The sequence below is a fragment of the Contarinia nasturtii genome, unplaced genomic scaffold, assembly GCF_009176525.2.
Source record: "Contarinia nasturtii isolate CC-2019 unplaced genomic scaffold, AAFC_CNas_1.1 Cnas_scaffold_993, whole genome shotgun sequence".
NCBI lineage: Eukaryota > Metazoa > Arthropoda > Insecta > Diptera > Cecidomyiidae > Contarinia > Contarinia nasturtii.
This window is the reverse complement of record NW_022198340.1, coordinates 699,245-712,598: the sequence shown is the minus strand read 5'-3', so window position 1 is coordinate 712,598 and position 13,354 is coordinate 699,245. Positions and strand designations below refer to the sequence as shown.

At 32.4% G+C, this 13,354-nt stretch overlaps 5 protein-coding genes across 6 annotated transcripts in view; 1 reads left to right on the top strand and 4 right to left on the bottom strand.

The window, feature by feature from the left end:
- LOC116343449 (testicular acid phosphatase homolog) overlaps positions 1–252 on the bottom strand; it is a 5,908-nt gene extending 5,656 nt beyond the window's left edge. Inside the window, exon 1 of the mRNA XM_031771499.1 lies at positions 10–252. Coding sequence (XP_031627359.1) covers positions 10–150 — 141 coding nt within the window. The 5' untranslated portion in view covers positions 151–252. The remainder of the gene's footprint in view (positions 1–9) is intronic.
- Positions 253–385: 133 nt separating this feature from the next.
- On the bottom strand, positions 386–2,060 carry LOC116343303 (lysosomal acid phosphatase-like). The gene is made up of 5 exons (XM_031771297.1): positions 1,884–2,060; positions 1,708–1,815; positions 1,202–1,647; positions 883–1,132; positions 386–789 (listed from the first exon to the last, which is right to left on the bottom strand). Exons 1-5 carry the CDS (start codon positions 2,022–2,024, stop codon positions 565–567), a joined length of 1,170 nt encoding a protein of 389 aa, XP_031627157.1. The 5' UTR covers positions 2,025–2,060; the 3' UTR covers positions 386–564.
- A 1,202-nt stretch (positions 2,061–3,262) lies between these two features.
- Positions 3,263–6,076, bottom strand: LOC116343302. Its single transcript, XM_031771296.1, has 11 exons — positions 5,965–6,076; positions 5,809–5,884; positions 5,604–5,731; positions 5,490–5,507; positions 5,084–5,392; positions 4,621–5,028; positions 4,459–4,546; positions 4,262–4,389; positions 4,178–4,201; positions 3,787–4,110; positions 3,263–3,727 (listed from the first exon to the last, which is right to left on the bottom strand). The coding sequence occupies exons 1-11, from the start codon at positions 6,020–6,022 to the stop codon at positions 3,354–3,356; spliced, it is 1,935 nt and encodes a 644-aa protein (XP_031627156.1). The 5' UTR covers positions 6,023–6,076; the 3' UTR covers positions 3,263–3,353.
- A 2,165-nt stretch (positions 6,077–8,241) lies between these two features.
- Positions 8,242–11,740, top strand: LOC116343301 (neprilysin-2-like). 2 transcript variants are annotated; one of them, XM_031771295.1, is made up of 10 exons: positions 8,242–8,555; positions 8,695–9,307; positions 9,380–9,556; positions 9,638–9,944; positions 10,430–10,472; positions 10,532–10,743; positions 10,834–10,929; positions 10,992–11,111; positions 11,173–11,303; positions 11,379–11,740. In XM_031771295.1, exons 1-10 carry the CDS (start codon positions 8,548–8,550, stop codon positions 11,718–11,720), a joined length of 2,049 nt encoding a protein of 682 aa, XP_031627155.1. In that variant the 5' UTR covers positions 8,242–8,547; the 3' UTR covers positions 11,721–11,740. The 2 variants fall into 2 exon arrangements, with proteins under 2 accessions (XP_031627155.1, XP_031627154.1); XM_031771294.1 differs by having other exon boundaries at positions 10,532–10,929.
- A 333-nt stretch (positions 11,741–12,073) lies between these two features.
- Positions 12,074–13,354, bottom strand: part of LOC116343448 (testicular acid phosphatase homolog) — an 11,344-nt gene continuing 10,063 nt past the window's right edge. Inside the window, exons 2-5 of the mRNA XM_031771498.1 lie at positions 13,206–13,313; positions 12,699–13,144; positions 12,378–12,627; positions 12,074–12,298 (exon numbers count right to left, since the gene is read on the bottom strand). Coding sequence (XP_031627358.1) covers positions 12,074–12,298; positions 12,378–12,627; positions 12,699–13,144; positions 13,206–13,313 — 1,029 coding nt within the window. The remainder of the gene's footprint in view (positions 12,299–12,377; positions 12,628–12,698; positions 13,145–13,205; positions 13,314–13,354) is intronic.

Here is a 13,354-nt window from a genome sequence, read left to right as displayed (position 1 = left end):
CGTTCTTACAACATGCGCAAATATCAATTGGCTATCATTTGAAGGCCAGATAGTACTTTTATCTTCTAAATCATTTCCGTCGTCGTGCGAAAACACATTGGAAACACATAATAACAGAAATACAAAACTAACTACAAAAAAAGACAACATGTTTAGAATTGAACCACTTTTGCTCTGATCGATAATTTCTGACCAACTAGAGCCGAACGAATATTGTATTTAATGATATATACAATTTTTTAGAGTTTTTTTGTGTAATTGCATATCAACAATGACTCACATTACATAAACTACCTTATATCAATCCACTTGACATTGCGTCAAGATGTGTAGATGGAACTATATAGAAATAAGCTTTATATGACAAAAAATTACAATCGAAATCTTATCTCTTTACTGAAAATTTATTCGAATAAATGAATACACATATTGAGTATGTACTGAACTTTATCATTAATTGGAACTAAATTTGATATATATGCTTTTCGCTAGGCTTTTCGATTAGTCGATTTCACGCTCAACAAAGGTATGCATTTAAAATTCACTGAACATTTTCAGCCGTATCTACTTGGGAAGACGGCATTCAGTGTCATGATCACGAATAGGTATAATATCATAATACAATTTAAACAATTGATCCAGAGAACACCTTTCCCCACAATTCGGTATATTCAATGGCAGAAGGATTTCTTCACCCGATTTTCTGTAGAAGATTTGAATGTAGTGCTCTTTTTCGCCAACTTTGTATAATTCCAAATGTACACTCGATGCAAATGGTGGTTTATGTGGCTGTGAACAAAAGTAGTTCATATATTTATCTATTACTCTTATCAAAGAATTCAAAGATAGATGATCATGTCAAATTTTAATGGATTTAATTACCTCAACAACTCCAAGGCTGTTCAAAAGACTAATAATTGTCGAATCGTGAGCAGAATAGATCCACAGTGAACGATTTGGCTCCAACGTTGAGTTTATCTTTTGCGCGAAACGTTCAAACATTTCTTTAATCAAAAATCCTGACCACAGTCGAGCCAACTCTTTAGTACTCGTTTTCATTTGATATTTAAAAAACGCAATGGACTCCAAAGCACCATTTGATTCGATTGCTTTTCGTGCCCAATCAGGAAGTCTTCAAAATGGATTGAATTAATGAACATGTGATTTGAATTTGTGGTACTAGCCATTGTTCATTACTTACGTTTTATTATGTTCTTTTTGAACAATGAGTATCCCATATAACTGGGTAATCTCTTCAATGGTGGTTAAATTCGATCCGCACATTTTCGACCAGTACAAGATATTTTCTTTATTTTCTTTAAGAAGCCGTTTCAATTCTGGTGATTCATTTTTGAATTTCTCGAGAGCTGCAGAATATCTTGGACAATCCTCTGCCCCACGCAACGCATAGTCCAAATTCAAAGGCATTGTGTGAACTGGAATCGGTTGCCATGCAATGTCTTCATTCCATTTCTCTTCAGCGTGTGGTGGAAATAGGCCAGCTAAATTGGCAAGTGCCGACATCAAAGTACGATCCGTGTTAGACGAACGCACGTACACCTTTTTCGATGAATATTTATCGCCAAGAAGTTTGTAATATCTTCTTCGGAAATATTGTCCCAATTTGAAATGTTGTCTTTTACCTTCCTGTCAACGAAAGTTTTTAACTAAAAACATTTTTGTTGATGTACAATCAAAAGTAGTTACATTTGTGAGCTCTCCAAATCCACCAGGCCAATGAGTTTCATTAATATATGGGTCATTTGGATACAGTCCTGGATAACTGATGGTATTTCGATGACCATGACGATAGATCTGTTAATTACACAAACTTTTAATTTACTTCATTTTCATCAAAAAATTATTTATTTTTTCGTTCTTACAACATGCGCAAATATCAATTGGCTATCATTTGAAGGCCCAAGAGCACTTTCTTCTTCTAAACCACTATCATTGCCATGCGAAAATACATCGCAGACACAGAATAACAAAAAAACAAAACCAACTACTTGAAAAGACAACATGGCTAAAAATAAATCGACCTTTTCTCTGATCGAATGTTTTCGACCTACTACAGCGAACGAATATTGTATTAAATAATATATACACTCACATTACGTAAACTATCCTTAAAATTTATTAATCCACTTGATATTGATCTATTCAAGAGGTGTATATGATGTATTAGCTTTGTATGACAAAAAATTTCAATCGAAATCTTATCTTTTTACACGAAATTCATACGAATGAATGAGTTCATATATTGAGAGAGTATTGTAAATGGATAGATATTTTACAAATAACGCCTGACATGTCTCGGTAATGATAATGGTTATTAATTGGCTGTTAACAAAAGTTTCAATCTATTTTCAAATGTTTGCAATTGAAATTGAAGCCCAATAAAGTTTAAATCATTTACGAATTGGTTGATTTATTACAAATACAATTCGAAATTCTCTGAACACTTTCATCCGTATCTAGTTAGAAATTCGGCATTCAGTGTCATGGTCACGATCAGGTATAATATCATTATACAATTTGTACAATTGATCCAGAGAACACTTTTTATATATTATAATACAATTCGGTATATTATAATAATTTTATTTTAAATTAAAAACATTTCACACCAATATTCATTATTATGAACAGTTGTGGTCAATGTAAATATTCTAGCAATGCAGATGTATATTAAGTTTATATTTACAGTTCACAGAAAATATATCTACCAACTATTTTCGTCACGAAATTGATATCAGAAATTTTGTGTTTCAAATTTTGGTTTCGTCACTCGTTCTTCACCTTGATAGAGGTTTTTTATTTGATATAGATTACACTGAATTCCATCGTGGCGCTACAGCTAATTTCTTATAATATCTCAGCCCAGGCGCTAATTCAGACAAAAAAAAATCGTCTGTTCAAAAACATAGTTTAAAGGTTGTGCTTATTTTTCAGGATAATCAATTAAACTTTTTGACAGACTCAGAGAGCTAATATCATGCGCTAAAATGGAGAGAAAACAATAGAGTTATCATTGTGATTATGAAAAACTTACATTACCACAATAACTATAACATCACTTCTGTTGTTTTCATTCCATTTCAGCGCCTGACATTAGCCCCCTGAGCTGAATCATTTGCCTAAAAATAACTCAATATAATGTCTGCTTTTTAACATTAGCTTTCTGTCTAATTGCAAAAACTCGACTAAATAGATGCTCGACTTTTAAAATACATATCAAAATAAAAAAAAAACACTTAAATATCTTTTGAATGTTCCGTTGAACGTAATATTTTTATTAATATTTGTACACGCCCTGGTGTGATATAAATTTGAAATATACTTTGTATTGATTAATTGGCCAATGCTCTCTTCAATGTTTTCAATTTATCTGGTGTAATAGCTAATATATATGCTGTCCCAGTAGGGCGCGCATGCAAATCGCTGTATACACCAACTAAGATCTCATTTGATTTTGGGATAGCTGTACCATTATGCAAAGAACCTTTTCCATTATGCGTTGCAATTGCGACCAGCCGCTTTTCACTGGTGGCTGCATGAATATCAACCATCAAATCTTCCGATTTGATTTTTGGTCCGCACTCATTTTTTATATATACATAACCATCTCCTAAACTCCCTGGAGGTATGGCAGTACAGATAACCTGTGCATACTTTGCAATTTCCTTGTTGAACGCAACCCTTTTATCGAGATGTGGATTCATACCTGATTTAAATATCACTCATGCATTATTCAGAACAAATTTAACTGAAATCTTTCATTACCTATTAGTTTCTCAACGCTTTCTCCATTCTTTACTGCCAAGTATCTACAGACAAGACTTCCAATATTCGCACCGAAATTAATTCCGACTATTGTAAGTTGCGCCAAAGATTTAAATGACCCAACATCTCCATTATTGAAACAATCCTTTCTGATCTTCGTTACAAAATCTTCCACTTCATTGGCAACGAAATCAACTCGGCTCGTGTCCATAGACGATGAGGATGTTTTCGACATTGCGTTTACAACTTTCTTCACACGAGACGGTGACTGGGGTAACGCATACTGAATGTAGCAAATGTTTGTATCAGATGCTTCGAACCATCCTAGAGAAAGACCATTGTATTTAGTTTATGTTGGAACCATATTTCTATGAAAATAAAAGAAATTCACCCTTTGCGTTTTTGAAATCGGCCCCTAAAATGAAAATCATATTTTTTCATCAATTCAACTTTGATGCAAAAGAAATGTCTATACCTGTTGCGTCCACAGTAGATGATACTTCGGGGAAATAAAGCGAAAGACCTCTTCCATTATTCAAACTTCCGATCAACTCGTGTTTCGCTAATATATCGTCACTTCTTGCTTGATCAAAATGTTGTTGACTGCAAAAAAATAATAAATAATTGAAATAGCACAAATCATTCAATCAACAAAATAACCATAGTATTTACCTTGTGCTATGAATGCATTTAAATATTATCGGATCAACCTTGTATTTTAGACTAGAGTTTGGATCGTTCGCCGCACTATTTGAACTTGCTGATTTAAAGAAATGAAATGAGAGATATAAAATATTTTGATTGTAAACATTGCCTTACTAACTAAATACTAACTATGTATTTGAAGTGATTGTCTCAAAGTTTCGTAAGCATTGCATGTAACAGTTAATGTAAATTTCTTGTTACAGTAATCACTACTATGTCTACCATATACGCCAATTAAAACCTCATTTTCAGACGGAACAACCGGATTGCTAGGAGAGTTCATATTTATTGAACTGGTTCCATTGAATGCAGCTATTGCAATGATATCCTTCTGACAAATGGCCGTGTGAATGGCAAGAATTAAATCATCAGATTTAATGCGCGAGGAACATTTATTCTCTATGTATATGTCGATGTATCCCGTGGTATCTTCTGAAGAATTTTTAGAAGTAAATATACCTTGTGCGAAACTTGCACGAATGCCACTAAGGGTAGTGCCGTAGTCGAGGTATGACGATGTTTTGACTGGGTCTAGAACTGATTAAATGATTAATATTTGAATAATTAATGAATAAATGCATTTTTCAAGTACCTATTAATCTTAAACTCATTTCACTATATTTCTTTTGCAAGAAAAGAGAAACGAGACTTGCAATATGCGATCCGAAATGAAGACCAACCACTGTAACTTTAGCCAATTGTAAAATAGTGTGCACGGAACCTTTTCGCGAACAGTCTTTTTTGAGCTTTACTAAAAAATCTCGCGTTTCTTTGACAACAAATTCTACTCGATGTGTATTTATCATCTTCTTCATGAGCGAAGAAGTGGAACTTTTTGAAGTTTGACCCGAATATGTATATGTAATGTAGCAAATGTTTGTATTTGATGCTATGAACCATTCTAGAGATAGGTCAAAGAAAAAAAAAGAAAATTACCAAAATATTTTTTAAAAATCAATCAAAAAATACATAGACAGCAATATGCGCGAAAAAATCACCTTTTGCATTTTGAAAATCTAGGAACGGAAACAAAAAAGTATTTGTATTATATAATTGGGTTTTCTTGATTTTTGCATTTGAAATTTCATTTGTAGTGTATTTCTTTATTTCACCTTTTGCTACTAATGTAGATGTTATTCCAGGGAAATACAGTGAAAGTCCTTTTCTATTATCTAAAAATCCAATTAGTTCACGCACCGATTCTTCATTGTTGCTTTTTGCAACAAGAAAGTCATCTTGACTGAAAATGAAAAATTTCTTATTAAATCGCATTATAGATAATGAGTAAATTTTCCGTTTAAGAGTTTAATTATTTACTTTGAGCTATGTACGCATGCAAATGAAATGGGTTCTCCAAAGTAATTTAATTCATCTAGCTCAATAAACTTCGTATCTATTGTGGAAAAGAAAAATGAAAAATGATTTAAAAAAAAAAAACATTCGGAAATGTAATTTTAAATGTACTCTTCTCACCACAATCAACGAAGATAGTTCCAAAGCTGAAAAGAATTACGCAAATTATTGTGATCATTGTAACTTAAATTGATGAAGTATTCTTCTTCAAAAGAATCGCGGTCGTACTGTGACTTAGTAGCGAATGAAGGCGTTTTTTATATGAATTTATAACAATGTATTCACAAAATTCCAATAGATCAAAAATAAATAGAAATAAGATGAAAAATAAACAGTTTTATTAAATTTTTCATTTTAACAATAAGAAATTATGGTTTCTTGGCAAACTTTACAAAATTACGTCAATTGGGTTTACAAAACACCTGTTTAAATTTCATGAAAATGTTGGATTATTGTAACCAATAAGCACATTTTTAATTTAATCGTACGAAAACATCAATTAGCAACTCGTTTTCATTCTTCCATATTTTTATAGAAACTATATACAGAGTAAAGAAGCTGCAAGTCTATAAAGCCTATAAAATGCTTTAAAATTTTACCTTTTTTCTTCCCATTTTACTCACTAAAAAATTCCTGCGTATATTTTGAGCAGAAACAAAGTCATTTGATTCTGTTGTTTTGTTTAGGCAATGAAAAATAAATAAAGTAGTTCAATAAAATAAAGACTGCACCATTAATTTGAGTTCACAAATTTAAATTTATAATTTTATTTAAGAGAATTTTAGTCGTGCATATGTCCATCATAAAAAATTTAAAGTTTTGAATTTAACATTGGTGAGACTGATGCTGATGTCATCTAATTCAAAAGAATGATTTCCATTTGTTTCAGTATATACTATTTAATAGCTTTAGAATTAAGGAAAGGTTTTACCTGACATTCTGGAGCGTTTTTTTACCGCATCTGGGGCAAAGACCCTCCTTCCTAGGAGCATTGCTTTCTTTACTCCAAAAAGCACCACATGCCTTGCATTGGTATAAAGTTACCCATACCATCACTTCTTTCGGCATTTTGATGTTAAATTCTCGTTTGTATTCCCGATGCGATTCTTGAATTTTTAATCAACTTGCCTGCTTCGATATAAAACACGATACTTACACTTAATTTAGAACTTCGAAATGACATATTGTGTTTCAAAAAGATACCGAAAAGTTACCGACTGTTTTCTTTGGCACATTATACACCGAGCAGTAATTGCAAACTGCACATAAATATTTACATTAATTAATTGAGTCATTCAAATTCATGTTCGAAATCTTTATTGTTTATTCCTTAACACTTTCATTACAACACAAAAACAACGGAGTCATCAATACAAAAACAACGCACCATAGAATGCGTCACTTCAATGTTTATATTACCCTTTTCTGACAAACTAAATTATTTTGACTACATCGATTTGAGTTCTCGATAACGACAGCAATTTTAAAAATATTCTAGCAATCAGTATTTTACTCTTTTCAAACTTACGGAAATTATCAAGAATACATTTTCCTAAATTTAAATCGTTTGGGTGCATTTGGTATCAGATCAGAGTTCTATTTTGCTTATCATTTTTATTAGCAGCATCTCATTATGAAGTTAAGGTAAATTGATATTTTATCATCAATTGATGTCATGTATAACCGTACGATCATCACGAAAACAAAAAGAAGTGAAAATTTGTGAAAATTTCTATTGATGGTTGACATTATATTAAATCTCAATCAAGTGATCTATTCGCTAAGCAAAATTATTGAATTCATATTGAAGCACAGATTCTGAACTATTATTCATTTGTTGGTTACAGAACATTAAAATAATTTCGCGAAAAATTGGTTGATGCTTTTGATAGTTGATTTTGACATATATATTTTACAAATAAAATGTTGGCCTTTCGGCTCTGTTGCGAACCATAATCACAGTTGTAACAAAAAAATATGCGATCGCATTAGAAAAATAAAGCGTGCAATGAAATATTATTATAACAATATAAAAAAATGACACAAAATGAAAAATTAAATGTCGACAAAAGTACGCAAATTGAGTGAAATTAAAGCAATTCACGCTAATGTTTTGTAGGCATTGTTTAAATTAGAATGAGCAAAAGTCAGTCGGTTTTTCTGGCCATGAGAGCTGCGAATTGTGATTCAAATAACACGCAACTACACATCGTCATACGTATGATAATAGAAAAGGAAATGTGCCAACAAAAAATGAGTATGTTCAAAGCATGGTTCATTGATTTTGGATATGCAATTTAAAAAATAATGTTCTGAATATATGACAATGACTATTGTACAGATAATCAAAGTACACTGAATAAATGTTGATTTAGTTTTAAATCAGATGGTCGTAATTGTGGACGCTGATTTGAACTAGTTTCTTTTCTCCATTCAATTCAATACATTCGTAGCACATCTTTTAGTATGAATAAAATATTGAATATTATACAAATAGTCGCAGTGAATAAACAACTTAAATATAACAAACGTGAAAAAATCGAACCGATACAGTCAAATTGGCAGTTTTGGTAGATATAATTTCACATCGGTTAAAAAAAAAGAATTTTCATTGCAAGTCGAACATAAGAGTCCATAAAACAAAAATCATAAAGTAACTTCGTAAAACTCAATTTAACACTTTTCATTATAAAAAAGTGCGAAATGAAAAAGTATGTGATCTAATTACAATATATATTAATAGAATTGTTTTTACGTACAGCTGTTAAATTAAAAACCGGCCTGTTCTGCAGTGTGAACAAAATTATTTTCCAATCCTGTCATTAATATTGTGAACTTTGTTTTCAACAGGCAATCACCTTTTTTCCAGCGTCAAATTTTGTTAGACAATAAACTGTTGGTGCTATGTTTTTTCGCTGTAATTTCATTTCCACGCATAAAATCCGGGACAATACCCCATAAACCATTCGACTCAATTAATGGTGAACAACGACAAAAGGTCGGCACGTGTGAAAGTATTAGCTGCTTAAAAATAGCTTTCAATATATTCAGTTACCTCGACGAAGATATTGATCCTTGTGACGATTTCTATGAGTTTGCGTGCGGGAATTTTCACAAATATGCATCCATTCCAGATGGTAAAAATGCATTTAACGCATATTCAAAGGTTGAAGAATTGGTACAACTGCAATTACGTAAGATTTTCGATCAACCATTGCCACCAAATGAATCGAAAGCGTTTCGCTTAGTGAAACAGTTTTATTCATCATGTTTGAATGAAACGTTGATTGAAGAACGTGGCCTGCAGCCATTGTTTGAGATTTTAGATTCGTATGGCGGTTGGCCGGTGGTAAAAGGTGATGCATGGAAAGAAGATGATTTCGATTGGATTAATACAGTTGGATACATTTTTGGATTAGATGTCGCTGCGGACATGAAAAATTCGTCAAAATATGTTTTGTATGTAGGTATAAAATGTGTAAAACATTTTTCAGACGAAAAAAAGAATAAAGGTGTTGATATTTGAATGTTGTAGATTACCGAATCAGACCATGATCTTCATCGTGAATTTCTAATCGAAGGAATGTCCGATCCGGACGTTGAACTTTATTATAATATTATGGTTGATAATGCTGTTATTTTGGGAGCCAATGAAATTCAAGCCAAAGAAGAACTACAGGAAGCATTGGAATTTGAAATAAGGTTGGCAAAGGTGATTACAATTTATTTGAATTGAATTTTTTAATCAATTTATTTGATTGAATTATGAACATTAATTTTGCGTGTTTATCAGATTGAAATGTCTCGTGAAGAAGCTCGGAATATTACGTTATTATATAATCCGTATACAATCAAAGAACTTCAATTATCCTACCCGTACATCCCGTGGTTGGAGTACATTAATTTAATGTTACCAAATGGAATAAATGTAACCGAAAACGAAACAATTATCAATACAGCGCCAACATATTTTGAAAAACTGGAAAACATTCTGAATTCAACATCAAAACGAGCAATTGCCAATTATGTTTTGTGGCGTTTTGTATTATCCACTTCTCAGGCTTTAACAGCGAAATTACGGAATGCGGGACTTATAATGAGTATGCGATCTTTTCTTTACTGGGATCCAAAATTTTAGAGCACAGATACGTTTAGTTTGATGACGAACGTTTTATTTTTGTTTTAATGTCATTTTGGTGCAAAATGATTTTTTTTTTCTTTTTTCAAAATTGTACATTTTTATAGCTTTGTCAATATCTACTACGTGAAAATTTAAATGAATAACGTTATTTGGCTAATAACCGATGTTACTTGTAGACTATTTAAATAACGTCCGCATCTAGTTGAAGAATTCGGTTTAATTAATTTCAAAAACATACATGGACACGGAAAAAATTTAAGGGGTCCAGCGACCATTCAAAAAAACCCTAGCGAATCAAAAGATTTTTTGTCAGGAAAAATCCTGTCAAATTTAAAGATTTCTCGAAAGAAGCTCGAACGATTTTAGGGGGCTAATCTTGACTTACACCCCCTGTGCCCATGTATGTTCAAAAATCTAATGTTTACAGTTTTCTTATCATTTAAGGTCGTGAACGTTGGAGAGAATGCGTTGACTTAACGTCCACCAAGTAAATGATCGAATGTTTTGAGAAAAAAAAATGATTTTTTCAACTATTTTCTTTTTAAGTTTTCAATGGGCAGTGGGTGCGTTATATGTTCGAAAATATTTTCGCGAAGAAACAAGACGAGCGACCGTCGAAATGGTGAAATCTATTCGAAATGAATTTATTGATATTTTACGCAATGCAACTTGGCTGGATGATGTAACTCGAGGGGAAGCAATAAAAAAAGCAAAATTGATGGATGCTCATATCGGATACCCCATTGAATTTCACGACAGTAATAAACTTGACAAATATTATAAAGATCTCGAATTGGAACCCGATAATTTGTTCATGAACATTTTGCGTATGGACATATTCAACACAGATCGCAGATTTGATAAATTGCGCGAGTCAACGGACGCCATTGAATGGGAGATTACCACTGTAAATGCATTCAACATTCCAAATGATAATAGTATTGGTAAATTTGTATAAAATGGAAGCGTATTTTGTAAAAAAAATTATAAATTAGAAATCAAACAGTCCTTCCAGCTGCAACTCTACAAGATCCTTTGTTTTCGATGCATGCACCAAACTATATGAATTATGCGTGCTTAGGAAGCATCATTGGACATGAAATTACGCACAGTTTTGATGATTTGGGTAAAGATTGTGTGACTAATATGTGCGAAATATGAATTTTTTTTTCGTTCAACTTTTTAAGGACGACAACTTGATTACGCTGGCAATCTAGTCGATTGGTGGGATTCAAAGACAAAAACCCTTTTTCTCGAATCCGCACAATGCATCATCGAACAGTATAGCAAATACGTAGACGTCGAATCGAATTATTCGGTTAGATTTAATTGTGGATTATTTATCGTATTCGTTCATTATTAATAATTCGCATTTGTTCCCACTCTCACTCAGGTAAATGGTATAAATACATTAGATGAGAATATTGCCGACAATGGTGGCGTTAGAGCAGCTTATTTTGCCTATTTTAATAATTGGGCTCAACATCACAAGCCAGAAAAATTGTTACCCATTTTGTCATATGATCAGAAGCAACTTTTTTGGATATCATACGGGCAAACGTATTGCGAATTAACCACTAAAAACTACAACAAATGGATAATTACGGTTGACGAACATTCACCAAACAAATTTCGTGTAAATGGAGTGCTTTCAAATATTCCACAATTTGCACAAGATTTTAACTGTCCGATAGACGCTAAAATGAATCCAACGAAGAAGTGCACCATTTGGTAGTCAATAAAGGCTCAATTTTATTCTGGAAAACAGTAGAATTGTATCTCTCTTTTGAACAAATAAATAAAAATCGTAAAATTAAGATGTTTTTTATTTAACAGCGAGCGCATTGAGACGTGATTAAACAAGAGATGTATAAACTCTTATACTAAAGCTCGTTATTTGATTTTTTTTAAATAGTTTTTCAGCAAAACGGTATTCGGATGCCCCAAAATAAAAACAGAATATTATACAGATATTTATCATGTTATTCTGTTTTTATTCTGGAGCATTAATCTATGGATTCGATTATAATTATAGGTTTATTTGGAAATATTTTATCAAAAAATTTCATCGAATATTTTCAGTCGTATCTACTTGGGAAGGCGGCATTCAGTGTCATGATCACGATCAGGTATAATATCATTGTACAATTTGTATAATTGATTCAGCGAACACTTTTCCCCACAATTCGGTATATTCAATGGCAGAAGGACTTCTTCATCCGATTTTCTGTAGAAAATTTGAATGTAATGCTCTTGTTCTCCATTTTTGTATAATTCCAAATGCACACTCGATGCAAATGGTGGTACATGTGGCTGTAGACAAACAAATATTTTGGAACAAAATTAAATTTTTCATCTTTTTTTTCTTTTTTTTTTTTTTTAATTTAATTACTTCGAAAACTCCCAAGCTATTCATTAAGGCTCCCATCCCAGTTTCATGTGCTGAGTAGAACCACAATGAACGATTTGGCTCCAATGTTGAGTTTATTTTTTGAGCGAAACGTTCGAACATTTCTTTAATCAAAAATCCAGAAATCAATCGAGCCAATTCTTTGGTATTCGACAACGTTGTAAACCACATGTGAGCAAAGGCCTCCAAAGCACCATTTGGTTCAATGGCTTTTATTACCCAATCGGGAAGTCTTCAAAATGAATTGAATGAATATACATGGTTATTTGAATGTGTAGTATTAATCATTATTGCACAGCTTACGTTTTATTATGATGCCTTTGCATATTAAGTACGACATATAATCGGCTAATATCATCAAAGTTGCTTAAATTCGATCCGCACATTTTCGACCAATATAAGATATTTTCTCTGTTTTCTTTAAGTATTCGCAACACTTCTGGTGATTCATTTTTGTATTTCTTGAGAGCGGCAGAATATCTTGGACAATCACCTGGTGCACGCAATACATAGTCCAATTTTAGGGGCATTGTGTGAACTGGAATCGGTTGCCAAGCAATGTCTTCATTCCATTTCTCTTCAGCGTGTGGTGGAAATAAGCCAGCTAAATTAGCAAGTGCCGACATCAAAGTGCGATCTTTGTCAGTCGAACGGACGTACACTCTTTTTGGTGAATATTTATCACCAAGAAGTTTGTGATATCTTCTTCGGAAATATTGCCCCAATTTGAATTGTTGTCTTTTACCTTCCTGTCAACGAATTTTTTTTAACTAAAAACATATTTGGTGAAGTACAATCAAAAGTATTTACATTTGTGAGTGCTTCAAATCCACCAGGCCAATGAGTCTCATTAATATATGGGTCATTTGGATAAAGTTTTGGAAAACTACGGACATTTCTATGGCCATGACGATAGATCTGTTAATTACGCAAAATTTTAATTTACTTCATTTTTACCA

Coding starts and splice junctions, on each gene's coding strand:
- LOC116343301 (XM_031771294.1), top strand. Junction 10,473..10,531: donor GTTGACTTAACGTCCACCAA/GTAAATGATCGA, acceptor TTTCTTTTTAAG/TTTTCAATGGGCAGTGGGTG. Junction 10,930..10,991: donor TCCAAATGATAATAGTATTG/GTAAATTTGTAT, acceptor GAAATCAAACAG/TCCTTCCAGCTGCAACTCTA.
- LOC116343302 (XM_031771296.1), bottom strand. CDS start 6,022: ATGATCACAATAATTTGCGTAATTCTTTTCAGCTTTGGAACTATCTTC. Junction 5,029..5,083: donor AATGAGTTTAAGATTAATAG/GTACTTGAAAAA, acceptor TCATTTAATCAG/TTCTAGACCCAGTCAAAACA. Junction 4,111..4,177: donor CGATTTCAAAAACGCAAAGG/GTGAATTTCTTT, acceptor GTCTTTCTCTAG/GATGGTTCGAAGCATCTGAT.
- LOC116343303 (XM_031771297.1), bottom strand. CDS start 2,024: ATGTTGTCTTTTCAAGTAGTTGGTTTTGTTTTTTTGTTATTCTGTGTC. Junction 1,816..1,883: donor AATTGATATTTGCGCATGTT/GTAAGAACGAAA, acceptor TGTAATTAACAG/ATCTATCGTCATGGTCATCG. Junction 1,648..1,707: donor GATTTGGAGAGCTCACAAAT/GTAACTACTTTT, acceptor TTTCGTTGACAG/GAAGGTAAAAGACAACATTT.